General features: G+C 37.2%; 2 protein-coding genes across 2 annotated transcripts; both read left to right on the forward strand.

Annotated features, from left to right (window-relative positions):
• Positions 1 to 6,098: 6,098 nt before the first annotated feature.
• LOC122275469 (protein RETICULATA, chloroplastic-like) lies at positions 6,099 to 10,566 on the forward strand. The gene is made up of 7 exons (XM_043084542.1): positions 6,099 to 6,951; positions 7,063 to 7,161; positions 8,067 to 8,287; positions 8,547 to 8,616; positions 8,691 to 8,770; positions 9,816 to 9,883; positions 10,225 to 10,566. The coding sequence occupies exons 1-7, from the start codon at positions 6,409 to 6,411 to the stop codon at positions 10,416 to 10,418; spliced, it is 1,275 nt and encodes a 424-aa protein (XP_042940476.1). The 5' UTR covers positions 6,099 to 6,408; the 3' UTR covers positions 10,419 to 10,566.
• A 122-nt stretch (positions 10,567 to 10,688) lies between these two features.
• Positions 10,689 to 13,872, forward strand: LOC122275467 (protein NRT1/ PTR FAMILY 2.8-like). The gene is made up of 3 exons (XM_043084539.1): positions 10,689 to 11,513; positions 11,662 to 11,879; positions 12,247 to 13,872. Exons 1-3 carry the CDS (start codon positions 11,306 to 11,308, stop codon positions 13,699 to 13,701), a joined length of 1,881 nt encoding a protein of 626 aa, XP_042940473.1. The 5' UTR covers positions 10,689 to 11,305; the 3' UTR covers positions 13,702 to 13,872.
• The last annotated feature ends 296 nt before the right edge of the window (positions 13,873 to 14,168 follow it).

A 14,168-nucleotide genomic window follows, 5' to 3' on the forward strand; every position in this document is an offset into this window, starting at 1 on the left:
CTGCCTAGTGCCTAATCCGAAATAAGCAATAGAGCATCCCCACCAGGTCATTTATCTCCCAACATAAGTTATTTCCTAAATAAAAACTTTTCCTTTAAACAAAAAAGATGGTGGGCATTCCGTAGCAATAAGTGCTTAGACATTCTATGTACATGGATTGTGCCTTTTGTGCTTTTAAATGAAAACCATAGCCTAAAAAAAACAAAAAAAAAAAAAAAAAAAAACAGTTCACACGAACAGGAACCATCAAAGAAAACTGCAACCAAAAAACAGAAATGACAGCTTCGAAAGTCGATGCAATGCTGCAGGTTTGGGTGGGCTTTTATCTTTAAAAAGCATTAGCTTATGGCAAAACTAAAAATCCTTTTTACAGAGTGTGTTGAACTTACTCCATTTTATTTAGTTTTAATCAGAATATTATCTCATTGTGGTGTTTAATACATTCTCATAAGGAAATTCATTTTACAAGAATTATTGTTAGTATCATCCACAAAGACATCACAGAAGGGATTCTCCATTACAACCACACAATCAGTAATTATTCTCCCTAACCCATCAAATAAGATTGCAAAATTGGAAAAAAGCTACAATGTTCTTTAATAAAATACAACAATACTTTAGTGAAATATGAAATGATAATCTGAGAAATACAAAAATACAAAAATATAGAAATATAGAAATACAAAAATATGAAATAATAACTTGGATAGGGGTGACTAATTACCAGTTTCGGGATGAAGGGTTAGGGTTAGGGTTAGGGTTAGGCTTAGGGTTAGGATTTTGGTCTTAGGTAAGGATTAGGGTTCAAGTTAGGGTTACAATTACGGTTCGGGTGAGGGTTATGGTTAGGGTGAGGGATGAAGGGGAAGGGGTATTTCGATTCAGGGACAATTTTGGAAGGGAGGGAATGTCACTTTCTCACTTTCTAGTCTTCGAAAGGAGTTGGGGGAGAGAACGAGGGGAGAGAATGATTCAGAGGGGGGGAAAAGAGAGGGCAACTCTGAGAGAAGGAGCCGGTCTTCAAGGGATGGAGGTGGGGGAATGAGGATGTGATAACCTACTCATTCTTTCTTCTTTAGTTACGAGCTTTGTTCTACGTGCCATACCTCGATGGCATGTTCTAAAAGTTATTAAGCGGATTTTAAATTAAGTTCGATATTTTAAAACTTAGGAGTATTTTAAATATTCTAAAAATATTTATATGTGATTTTTCAGTATTATTGGACTAAACTTGTTTTTAAATGACACAATTATAATATTTTGATGAGTTCTAAAAATATTATAATTGTGAAAAATGATTTAAATAAAGTATTTTAATAATTTAAAAATATTACGAGATTTAAATTTATGTTGAAAATTCTAAATTAATTTAAATAGTTTTATCATCTTCGAGTAATTAACGAGACTTTATCATTTTAATTAATGATGAAGGAATATTAGTTTATAAAATAATATTCTATCTTAATTCCTCTCAGTATTTTAGTTTAAATAAAACACTTACGCTTTTTCAAATTAGTATTTAAATTCATCGTTAGATCGTTTTGAAAATCCTAAAATGAAGGACTTGGATTAAATACCCAAACCCCTATCTTTTTCCCTAACTTTTTCTCTTTCCCTTCTCACTCCTCTCTCTTCCCTTGGACCCGAGGTGTCCTTGCTTCTCTTCTTCACCATGCGGCTCATCCCTCCTAGCCGGCGCAACCACCAAGCACCAACCGCCCAACTCCACCTCCACCACCGGCAACCTCCTTCCCCACCGGCAAGCCTCTCCTCCCACAGGTGAACACCACGGTAGTCTCCTCCTCCTCCCACGGCATCACCTCTAAATTGGTTTCACACCCATTTCTCTAATGTAGCACCACCATACATTGCTAGCTTGGCCTCCGACTATCACCAATAGAATCCTCACTCCATGAACTTCATTTCCATGGTATCCTTTCCTCTCTCTCTCTCTCTCTCTCTCCGATGGATACACACACACAGTTTCACCACCGTGCACGGCTACCCACGCCACCTTACCACCACCGTTATGATCCTCTCACCACCACGATCTCCTCTAGCCATTTTCATGTCCAACCGAGTTACCCAGCTCTCACTCTCCCCCACTCTCTCATGCACGGTTTGCACTACTCATGGTTGATTCGCTGCTGTGAGCCACCGTCTAGCTACCACCTTGCCACCACAGCTCCACCACACCACCCTCAAGCTCTTCCATGCCTAGCCATAAGGTCCAGCCTGTCCCCACCTCTCTCACACACTCTCATACCCTCGGATGCACTGTTCATGGCGTGATGCCGTCGTGCTCTGCCACCTTAGACCACCATGAGGCCACCTTGAGCCTTTCCAAGACCATGCCTAACTGTTCCCAAGCTCAAACCACCAATTTACGTGGTGGACAGCCACTGTACGTGGCTAACGGCCACGTACGTAGTTTTAACTGCCACATACGACTCTTCCGATGTCTTGATCGTGACGAGCAGTGAGCGACGCACGTGTTATTCTGTCGATAGTATAACCCTTTATCTTTTGTTATTTATGATATATGTTAATTAATAGATTGTGGACCGTGCTGTTAGTATTGTGGAGTTCATTGTGAAGTGTGGTTGTATAATGAAGTGTTAGGCATAATTGTATAGTGTTGTAGACTGTGCTGTGAAGTATAGATGTGAGGTGTATGCTGTAGTTGTGATGCATCGTGGTGTGAAGGGAGTACACGTGGAGCGTACTCCATGTAGTGCAGCGACGCACCGTGTGACGTGCGCCGTAGTGTTGTGTAACGATGTACTGTAAGGAGTGTCACATATAAAAGGATGGTTGCGTAGTTGAAAAGCATAGAGTGTATTGTGTAGAGTCGGGAACTGTCTAACAGTGTCCTGAAGTAATTGTGACGTGGCTTGTAGTCCAAGGTGAAGGGTGTCACCTTGTGGTTGACTTATGGCTGAGAGTATGTGTGAAGTGGTGGAAAAGTATTAAAGTAGTGCTGCAGAAGCATGATGGGCGTCGTGCTGTGACTCAAGATTTGTCTCGAGCTACGTGATGTGACAGATGTGCATTTGTGGATATAGTCCTTTTGTCAAGTGTAGGGATGAACTCGTACATAGCCGAAAAGTAGGAAGAGTCCTATCAACTGGGTCTGAGCAAGTTGGTATTGGAGTATAAAACTTGTTTATACAAGCCAGCATTCATGGGACTATAAGTTGGTCTTAGGTGATAAGAGGGATAAGGCACATGTGTTTTTGGTCAGACACATGTGCCATACAGGTTTACCATATGTAATGGATAATCTGTCATCAGTATGGTTACACGATATTTAAGCCTCATGGTTGGTTTAAAGTCATGTGGCATGCATGGATGAGAATGAGAATTGAGTAAGGGTTAGGATATATGAAGGTTGTAATGGGTAAGTTGTCTAGGATTGTGATGCGTGACTTAGTCAATCTGAGTCATGCATCGACATGTGGTTGATAGAAGAGTAAGATGAAGATCTTAGTGTCTTAATTCTAAGGTGAATCACGGAGGTTCACTTTAAAGAATAAGATTCTGAAGGTTTTAGGATAGTAAATGACACGTAAGAGCCCATGGATTGATGAAGAGTGTTCCAAGTGAAGTATAGTTCTATTTATAGTATAGTTGCTTATGCATTAAATAGAGAATGACGTAAGGTTATGTGTATGCATGTAGGTTGCCATCTGACAAGCACACGAATAAACTGCATGGAATAAATATGACATGAAGTCCTAGTAAGTATTGCGTTCATACTCTTCTAGAGTTCTCTTAAATAAATGAAGACGAAAACGAAAACTTTTTCTTTAAAATGCTCTTTTCTCTATGAAACACGTTTTACGAAAAAGAACGCTAAGACTAAATTTTCAAGTATACATAAGTAACGGCCCTCATTGGCAGCCCATTTTTACGCACCTAAAGTATGTAAGTGAATGCATGTGGATGAATGCTATAAGTGGTACGTATTGTATGTATGTTCACGAAATGAAACGAACCGATGCTTTAAAAGATACATGAACTAACGTTTTTAAATGATGCCAAGAAAGAAAACTTTTTTTTTTTTTAAATGTCCAATGCTTTCAAAATGACTTTTATGAATGAAAGGATTGTAAAAACTGAATGAAAGAACTGCAAGAATTTTAAAGATTGTAAAGAACTGTAAATGACTGAATGGACTGTAAAGAAATGAAAGGACTGAAAAGGAATGAAAGGACTGAATGCTTTATGTATGAAGATATGTAACGGCCATATGAATGGAAATGGAAAGGTACCAAAGGACTGAACTGGGCAGATTGCAATGCTGGGTAAGTAGTACTAGTAGTGCACCCAGTATTGTACCCTAACGGAATGAATTCCCAACCCGTGGCCAGGGGCAGAATCAGGTCCAAAAGACTGCTAACCCTAGTACACGAGATGCAACAATGTGCATCGGGTATTGAAAGTGATAAGAAAGAATGTATGCATTTTAAGAAAGAATGCATGTATATATGAAAAGATGTATGCATGAATGTATATGATATAAGAGGTATGCATGAAAAGACTCTTTATGAAATGAAGGCAACGAGAAGCAGGGAACTGTTTTACGAGAATAAAACATGTTTAAAAGAAAAATCTCACTTCGCAACGTTTTAAAACGAACAGAATGTCTATGCATGCTATGTATATGATATGTATTGAGTGATGAATGCATGACTGAAAACCTATGTTATTATATTTTAACTGTATGAAATAATGCTTACAAGTCATTAACTCATTTTAGTTTTTATGTGTGCTCTTCCAGAGATAAAATGATCATGACATGTCAGGAAGGGCACAGCCTAAGGGGAAAAGCACAAAAGTCTAGACATGTTATTTTGTACGAGAGACTTAATTATGAAATTTAATATTTTCCGTTGTAATCTTTTAAGTTAATAAACAATTTTTATTTATAAACATGGAATTTTTTGTATCCTGGCACGAAAGGAAATAAAATTTCAAAAAGAACCGTAATTCCTGTTTATTTTCTTAAAATTATTTTCTAAATGATCCAGGAGAGAACTCGAGAGAGGAGCAAAGAGGGAGGGAAATGGAGGAAATAGAAACTGAGGAGGGAGCTCATGTTCAAAGGATGAATCGAAGGCAGCTTTGTGAGTCTTAGACTTTCATCCCGATTTAGGGAGGCCGTAAGTGTGTTTCGAGGGAGGGAGACACTTTGACTCAATTCATGGTGGACTTGAGTGAGGAGTAAAGAGGAAGGGAAATGGCTTGGAAATGGGATCTGAGGGGAAGGGTGTCTTCAAAATGGTGCATGTGGGCTATAGGGTCAAAACGGTACGTTTATATTTTTTTCCACATCAATAGCTACTTACACGATGCTTGCCCCATCGACTATTCCAAGAGTTTTTCTTTTCCATATGGCTTTGTACTCGTCTTAAAGGTCATATTCCAAAGAATACATATATTGAATGTGTCAGCAAAACATTTAGTTCTTTGGAAATGACTGACAACAATGTTCGAAGTGCTTGACAGCAAAGATTTGGATTATTTAGAATAACTTTTTCGGAGATGAGTTTTTTATTTAATAATTTATATTTTATCAACTCACTAGAATTTAAAGTACAAAATAGTAATTATTTTAAAAATTATAAAATTAAAAATTATTTTATTCACAAGATGATGTATAAAATATAAATATTTACATCACATAATTTAATTTAAATGATAAATTTTAAAATTTAAATTTTATAAATTAAATGTACAAACATATATACATATATCCTTTTTTTCTATATATTTGATTAAAAATAATTGTTTATATATATATAATAGATCAAACAATGTAAAAACTGAATGTCTTATTAGTATAATTTAGATAAAGGGAGGAGAAGAAATAGTTTTCGATAAAAGTTAATTAAAATAGTATTAAAATATTATTTAATATATTTTATATAAAAATTTAAATTAATCATAATAATAAGATGAGGCCAAATCATTTCTATATCTAAACTGATAGCCTATCCATTTGAAATAATTATTACAAAATCTTATAGGATATGCGAACGGCCATTAAAAATATATCATATGAAATTATTTCAATAACATAATACTTAATGCACCACTTCGCGTATAAACAAAGGGATAATTTTTTTCTCCTCCGCGGCTCCGCCAATGAGTCTAAAGATTCGCCAAAAATCTGAGACATCATTCTTACCCAACCAACCATAGGCGTCCGCTTTCCTCTCAGCTTTCTCTGTACCCAAACAAGGCACACATGCCCTTTTCAGTACCTCGCTTCTGCTTATTTTCCATTCTACTGTAGCTTGTTTATTTTAATCAGTTTGGTGCTGCTACTGGAGTTGCGATTTGAGAGTTTCTTGTTTCGGGATTATTTGTCGAATTTTCTCTGACTTCAGTTCCGAGTGAGATATGGCGGGTTATTCACCGAGCTTCGGAGTATCAAGGTTCGTGAGTTCCCGAAATGAGGTCGTTCTACGGAAGACGTGGGGCTGGAGTTTGGAATTCAGGAATGTAAAGGAGGTGGCTTTGCCAGTGTTGCTTCGAAACAATATGAGTAGACAGAGGAACCAGAAGTTTGTAGTGGTCGTGAAAATCTCAGAGCCACGTGGCAGACCGCAATCAAGTGTATTCGTCTTGAAAGAAGGTGGTGATGTGGTTTTAGAGAGTGGGTGTGAAGCGACAGCTTCTAGCGGTGTGAATGATGGGGATGTGCTTGGTGGAACTGGTGGAAGTGGGAGGTCTTCCAATGGCGGAGGAGGTGGTGGTAATGGCGGTGGTGGTGATGACAATGAAGATGACAAAGAAGAGGAGGAGTTTGGGCCTCTAATGAAGTTTGAGGAGGTGATGAAGGAGACGGAGGCACGGAGGGCTACTCTACCTTCGGATATGTTAGAAGCCGCGAAGAGCGTTGGCATTCGCAAATTGCTTCTCCTTAGATATTTGGATTTGCAGGTTCAACCAACTCTATATTAAGTGTCTGTTTAATCTTGCTGTTAAGTATTTGTACAAGACTGTAGTTTGTCTTCCTCTTTTGCTTCTGATATTTTGATACTTGAACTGTAGGGGTCATTCTGGCCTCTGGGCTTTCTAATGAAGTCCTTCTCTTTACTTCGAAATCGGATGTTGGCTGATCCATCCTTTCTTTTTAAAGTTGGAACAGAGGTTTGTTCTCGTTTTGACACACGCAAGCACATATATTTTATACAAGTCTCTGTAGCTGATTGGTTAAGATAAAACTATGCCGTTTGTAGTACCCCATGAAGGGTGAAGAATGGGATCACATATTACCTGACTTGGAGAATCTCCTATGGCTTATAATGATTTCAAGTGTTATAATTGTAATCTTGATTAATCTTTTGGAATATAATTGCGGATGTGTGGAGCTTTTCATTCTATGGTTACAACATGATAATAGGAGCTAATTACAGTCACAAGTGTGGGATTTGAGCTGTGTCACATCAGAATAAATGAAATAACCTGATGAGCATCAGGGATTAGAGTGGAGGATATTGTAATCCCAACTCATAGAAGGGTGGTGAATAGCTGGGGATTCTACATTTCTCAGTGAGGAGAATCTCTTGTGGGATTATAGTGATTCCGGGACTCCAATTGTAACCGTATGATTCCTTTTGGAGTATAAGTATGTGTTTTGAGTTTGTCCTTGGATCATTACACAATATATGTCAGTTATCAACTTTTTTCAGGGATATATAAATAGATCACTCTTGCATTAACATGGTCGATGTCATGCTATAAACTATGCAGAGCATGTGTTTGCATTGTATAAAAGCATAGGTATTTAAAGTTTGAAAGAGAAAGATTTGGGAAAGCAGTTAATAAGGCATTTATGCAGTAAGGAAGTTAGTATGCAAGTTAGATGGCCAAGTATCCATCGACCATTCCATTCTTTACAGGTCAAACCATCCCAAAGTCATGACCAACTTTCTGTAATGCCCCAATTGGTCATTTGTGATTGCCTCCATTTGTGTAATGGCTTAGATTGTTGATGCGGTTTTATCATTTCCAGATATTCATATATGTATCATCATTAATTTAGTGTGATGCAGATGGTCATTGATACTGTTTGTGTTACGTTTGCGGAAGTCCAAAAGAGAGGCAAAGACTTTTGGTCAGAATTTGAGTTGTATGTTTCAGATCTCTTGGTTGGATTGGTTGTTACTGTTGCTTTGGTTGGTATGTTGGCACCTTATGTTCGTATTGGAAGACCAACTCTGTCTAAGGGGTTTCTTGGACAAATGCAGCATGCCTATGGAGCGCTTCCTAGCAGGTTAATAGCCTATGTCAGTAACTTTTTTTTCTTCTCTTGATGAATAGCTCATACAAGGAATGGTATTCAATTGGTTTCCTCGTGAAGAAAGGGTTTATCTTACTTGATCTGGACGTATCCTTTGTTTGCATTTTGATATTGTATTTATACTTGTAACCAATCAAAAGAGGATATTGTATTTATATTATTGACTTAATTGCACCTTCGGTGATAAAATTGGAAGATTTCAATAAGCCTCTTAAGAGATGGTTTTATGCAGTGTGTTTGAAGCTGGAAAGCCAGGACGTAGATTTTCCTTAAAGCAGAGAATTAGTACATACTTTTTTAAGGTTAGTTATATTTATCTGTTCTGAATCATAGTGGAATGTCATCCACGTAGTCAGTTTACAAGTACTTTTTCCAGGGTCTCATGTACGGATCAGTTGGGTTTGCTTGTGGCATTGTCGGCCAAGGCATTGGAAATATAATCATGACTGCCAAGCGGTATGCCTCTTACACAGTATACTTGTTATATGCTAATTTCTGATTTCATTTTAATGGCATCTGTAGTAGTCATTTCTCTTTATTTATTTTTTTGGGTTGGAGGGTGGGGGGAGGGGTGTGCTTATTTTTCTCATTAATTATTTGACGTTCTCTTATTCTTTTTTATTCTAAGTAAAAAGATATTTTATATTTTATTGATATTGAAATAGGCAGAGCCGAAGTACACAGGAAATATACATGTGATTACACCTAGTTAGGACGATCTCTGTAATCCTTAGGTTCTTTTGAGCATTTTCCAGATTTTTCATATGGTACATTACTTTTGATATCATCCATGTGGCTTTTGGTAGTCAGGAAATTATGGTTTGATGCAATGCTTTGGCTGCCCGTAATCCATGATAGGCCATATAATCCCTTCTTCCAGTTAGAGGGAAGTGGAAACTGTTATGAGTGTATCGTGAATGGAATCTTTGAAAAACTACAATTGGAATTTTAAAAGCTCATCTTGTTTTATCACGTTAAGTGACTCTAAGACTGTGTTATAGACCTGTTGGTAATTTTGTATAGAGATCATTTTTGGGGTAAATTAAATTGCCTTTGAAAGAATAACTCTACTGTGTGTAATTAATTATGTCTGAATGAATGTCATTTTCTTAGTCACTTTTTAGCTATTTTTTCTTATTGCATTAAACATTATACATATATATATATATATAGAAAATTTAAAAAATGTCTTGTATTATGAAAATCATTACACTGGTCCAGAGTCTCACAGGAAAAGGATATGCTGCGTTTGCATGGTCTCCAAGAGTTCTCGTCATCAATAAAATATAAAGAATATCTTACAGCATGTTGCTGCCTGCGAATTGTTGGCAGAGAATGTTTTGGGTTGATCCTTGCTGAAAATGTGACTAAAGAGCAATATTTTTACAGGAATTAGCTGCATTAGAACTTTTATTTAATGAATTAAGTTCAATTTATTCAGAATATGTTTGCATTTTCTTCCAGTGGGTCATTGCTCACAATATTTTGATCTATTTGTCAGGAGTATGAAGAAGAATTCAGAAGAGGACATTCCCGTGCCACCACTTCTGAAGACTGCAGCTCTTTGGGGTATGCCTTCGCTGTTTAGATTTTCCATAAACTTTCAAGCTCATTGCCTTAATATGATCGTGAAACAAGTTTTTAGTGCCTATGAGCTGGTACATATTGTACTGTTCTTTCTAGTTCCTTGTTAGTTTTGGGAATAGATACGATACGATGCTTTTGTTTAGTATGCTTTTTTGATGTTTTGCTCACTTGATAACTTTATTGTAGTTTTTCCTTTTACACTTATATATATATATAAATAAAAAAATAAAAAAAAATAAAAACCCCAAAAATTGACGTTTAGCTGTCATATTCTATCCACACTGTTATGCTAATTGGTTAGAGTTTTGTCCCCAAACTTGCAGGTGCATTTTTTGCAGTTTCTTCGAACACCCGCTATCAGATCATCAATGGACTGGAACGTTTGGTAGAAGCATCAGCTTTTGCAAAGCAGGTTCCAACTGCAGCAATGGCTTTCACAGTTGGCGTGCGATTTGCAAACAATGTATATGGGGGGATGCAATTTGTGGACTGGGCTAAATGGAGTGGAGTGCAATAAGTCATGTATGCGTTTCTTATTTTATGTTGGATTTTTCTACCACACTATGTTGGGTGTACTGCAAACTATTATTTGATGCTTAAAAATCTTTTTATCCATGAAATTTATGAAATTTTGCGGTAGTACACGAAACTACTTCAATTGGAAAGGGAATGAGAATCCCCAATATTCTTATTCAGATCATGGTTTTTAGATGTAAACCATGATTAATTCATTTCCACGAGTACGTAGTTCTTGTTCTTGAGGGAATCATGAGATTGCCCATCATTCATATTCCTCAAAGAACAAGGATGGGTATTCTTATATTTTGGGTTTGTGACAACCCATTATGAATTATTGGAAAAATTCGAAACTATCCTAACTGATCTTGTTTTTATTTTATCCCAAAAAAAAAGAAAAAAAAAAGCCACCTATTTTTCTTTTTTTTTTTAAAAAAAAAAAACTAAAAATAAAGCCAATGCCATGGATGGTCCTAGCGGTGGTCCGACCATCCTTGGAGGTTCTTGAGCTGGTCGGCCAACGATAGCTGGCTAGCAAATTTAACGAGCTTTAAAATATTTGTGTACTTAATAATAGCTATTTCTCCCATTTTTAGAAGAATGGCTACTCCTTACTTCGATGGAATGGCTATTCTATGAAAAAAAACTTAACTAAACTGTTTAAAAGTAGTCCAACTAAACCATGTAAAAGTTATTCTATATTAATTCCCATTTTAAGGTTCTGTATTACACGAACCAAACCGTATCCTTAGTTTTAGGGAAATAATTACTCTCTCATCTAGAAATAGAACAACGTTTCATTCCACAATTGTAAAGAGTCGACATAGAGGTTATCCAGCTCAACTCTGAGCTGTTGGTAATTGCATTTTTTTGTCTAAACCAAAAGCTATGAGAAAATTAGATTCGCAGCGCAGAAACCAAGACACAGAGAGAGAGAGAGACGGAGGGCTACATGAGAGTTGGATTTGGAGTAGAGAGACAGAGATGGGCACTGTGATGATCAATTCCTACATTGCAGAGAAAAACCATTTACCATCTCTTCCTTCCCCCCACAAAAGTTCACCTGGAGGATGGAAAGCTTCTCGATATATTCTAGGTAACGCGCTGCATGCATGCAGAGCTCATGATTTTAATAATTTTTTTTTTGTTCCCTCATTGATACATATATTTCTTAGTTTTTATATGACTTAGATATTAGGGAGTTTAATTGGGGTGTCATGATTTCGTGTTTTGCTATTTTGAAGGGAACGAGACCTTCGAAAAATTGGCTGTAATGAGTTTGATAGCCAATTTAGTGGTTTATCTGAATACAAGATACAACATGGACAATGCAACGTCGGCTTATGTGTTCAACATTTGGTCCGGTCTCATCAATTTTCTACCCTTAGCAGGCGCTTTTGTTTCTGATGCTTATTTGGGAAGGTTCGGCACCCTTCTCTTTGGCACGACCGCATTGCTTCTGGTAAAAATCAGTTCTCATGATCTTCCAAATCCTGAAAATAGGGTTGATAGAATAATTGAAGGGAACCATGCAATATTAGAAAGAACTTGAAATACTTGGTATAATTTGTTTGGATGCATGTAAAGTGATATCAACTTTGTAATGACGTTACATCTATAAGGTTCATCAAAATCTTGAATCTGGTTAGGTCCATTAATCTTATTCATGGGAAGGAATAATCAGAAGGTTCGAAATCTATTTTCTTACTCCCATTTCCGAGGTCCCCAAAACCAAAGAAAGCTGATCAGTTTATTTATTTATCTATTTTTATTAGTAATATGTTAATTCTTAAAAGACTATATGAAAAATATACGTTTCATTTTCACAGGGCATGGGGACCTTGACCTTAACTGCAGGGATACCTATGTTAAGACCCTCTTCCTGCATTAACGAGGAATCCAATTGCGCACAGCCTAAGGGTTGGCAGCTAGCCGTCCTTTATGGGGGTCTTGCACTGGTTGCCCTAGGATCTGGAGGCGTTAGACCCTGCAACATTGCCTTTGGTGCTGATCAATTCGACCCCACAACAGAGAAAGGGAGAGCACAACTAGAGAGCTTCTGCAATTGGTGGTACCTCTTATTTACAGTCGCCTTCTTGGTAGCTCTGACCGGAGTTGTCTACGTTCAGACTAACGTCGACTGGATTCTGGGATTTGCCATTCCAACTTGTTGCCTTGCCCTTTCTATATGCATTCTCCTTCTTGGTTGCCATACTTACATACGCATGGTGCCGCAAGGAAGCATCTTTGTTGATATGGCCAAAGTCATAACAGCTGCATGTAGAAAGTCTGGTCTTACCGTAGGACAGCCCTCCCAATCCTACCATGATCCTCCAATGATTGGATTAGAGCCACAAAGAACGAAGCTTGCCCATTCTAATATGTTTAGGTTTCTTGATAAGGCTGCCATAATTACTGATCCAGATGAATTGGACAGCCTAGGCGAGCCCAAGAACGGTTGGAGACTATGTAGCTTGCAGCAAGTAGAACAACTAAAACGTGTGATAGGTGTCTTGCCAGTTTGGTTAACAGGAATTGGTTGCGTTGTAGCCACAAATCAAATTAAATCATTTGGCGTCTTTCAGGCAATTCAAATGAACAGATCGATTGGATCAACCCATCTCAAAATTCCACCAGCCTGGATGAGCCTCACATCCATGATTGCACTCTCAATATGGATCTATACTTATGAGCAAGTTTACCTTCCTCTAATGCGGAAAAGGACCCAAAATGCTAAAAGATTGACATTGGAACAAAGAATCGTGATCGGAGTTGTGATGTCAATTTTGTGCATGTTGGTAGCTGGGTTTACTGAGATGAAGCGTCGTGACTCAGCTTTGAAACATGGATACTTTGAGTCACCTATAACAGTTGCATTGCTTCTGCCTCAATTTGTTTTGTCTGGTTTGATTGAAGCTTTTGCTGCCATTGCCATGATGGAGTTGCTTACTGCACATTGGCCAAATAACATGAAGACTCTTGGGGGGGCAGTCTTTTGTCTCAGTTTCTCTATTGCAGGCTGTCTGAACTCCATTCTCATTGATATCTTCCTCAAATTCGCTTGGATAAATGGAAAGTTATCATGGTTAGGTGGTAATGATCTTAATAAGAACAGGCTCGAGTACTTTTATTTCACCGTCGCCGCTTTCTCAACTTTAAACCTTATCTATTTCCATGTCTTCGCTCGCCATTATTTGGAGTATACCGAGCCGCAGAAGTCATTCCATTGGGAAGAAAATGATCATGAAGAAAAATGGTTGCAGATGAAAGGAACAGATCATTAGAGAAGTAACTGAGTAACCAGTTTTTTAATTTCTATTTTTAATTTTTTTTTCCTAGAGGCCAGCGTTTATCGTGCATTAATATACCTTTGTGGATTCATCTAACGTGTACTGTAAGATTTGATTTTGCATTTTTCATGTTAATAAAAAATTAGCCTTAAATTGTGCAGTAAACTACGTCTGTTAATTCTCTATGGTCGAGTAATTATAAATTTTATCTGTTTGAAAGTGTATATATCCCACCTAGAAGATCTCATATATATATATATATATATATATATACACATACGAGTAAGCGGGATAATAGTATAGTGTATAGAATTTTTCATATATATACACATGCATATAATAATGTAAATTTATGAATTTATTGTAGTGAGATCCATTTTCTCTATCCCAAATGTTTACGTTCCTTTTTCTAGGGCAGAAAAGAAATCAACTACAGTAAAATCCTACAATAAGAAAATCCA

Source organism: Carya illinoinensis, chromosome 9 (assembly GCF_018687715.1).
Source record: "Carya illinoinensis cultivar Pawnee chromosome 9, C.illinoinensisPawnee_v1, whole genome shotgun sequence".
In the NCBI taxonomy this organism is placed as follows: Eukaryota; Viridiplantae; Streptophyta; class Magnoliopsida; order Fagales; family Juglandaceae; genus Carya; species Carya illinoinensis.

Excerpts from the sequence above, each read along its gene's own strand:
- LOC122275469 (XM_043084542.1), top strand. The coding sequence starts at position 6,409 with ATGGCGGGTTATTCACCGAGCTTCGGAGTATCAAGGTTCGTGAGTTCC. Across the intron at positions 7,162-8,066 it reads TTTTTAAAGTTGGAACAGAG|ATGGTCATTGATACTGTTTG; the intron begins GTTTGTTCTCGT and ends AGTGTGATGCAG. Across the intron at positions 8,288-8,546 it reads TATGGAGCGCTTCCTAGCAG|TGTGTTTGAAGCTGGAAAGC; the intron begins GTTAATAGCCTA and ends GGTTTTATGCAG.
- LOC122275467 (XM_043084539.1), top strand. The coding sequence starts at position 11,306 with ATGAGAAAATTAGATTCGCAGCGCAGAAACCAAGACACAGAGAGAGAG. Across the intron at positions 11,514-11,661 it reads AGCTTCTCGATATATTCTAG|GGAACGAGACCTTCGAAAAA; the intron begins GTAACGCGCTGC and ends GCTATTTTGAAG. Across the intron at positions 11,880-12,246 it reads GCACGACCGCATTGCTTCTG|GGCATGGGGACCTTGACCTT; the intron begins GTAAAAATCAGT and ends TCATTTTCACAG.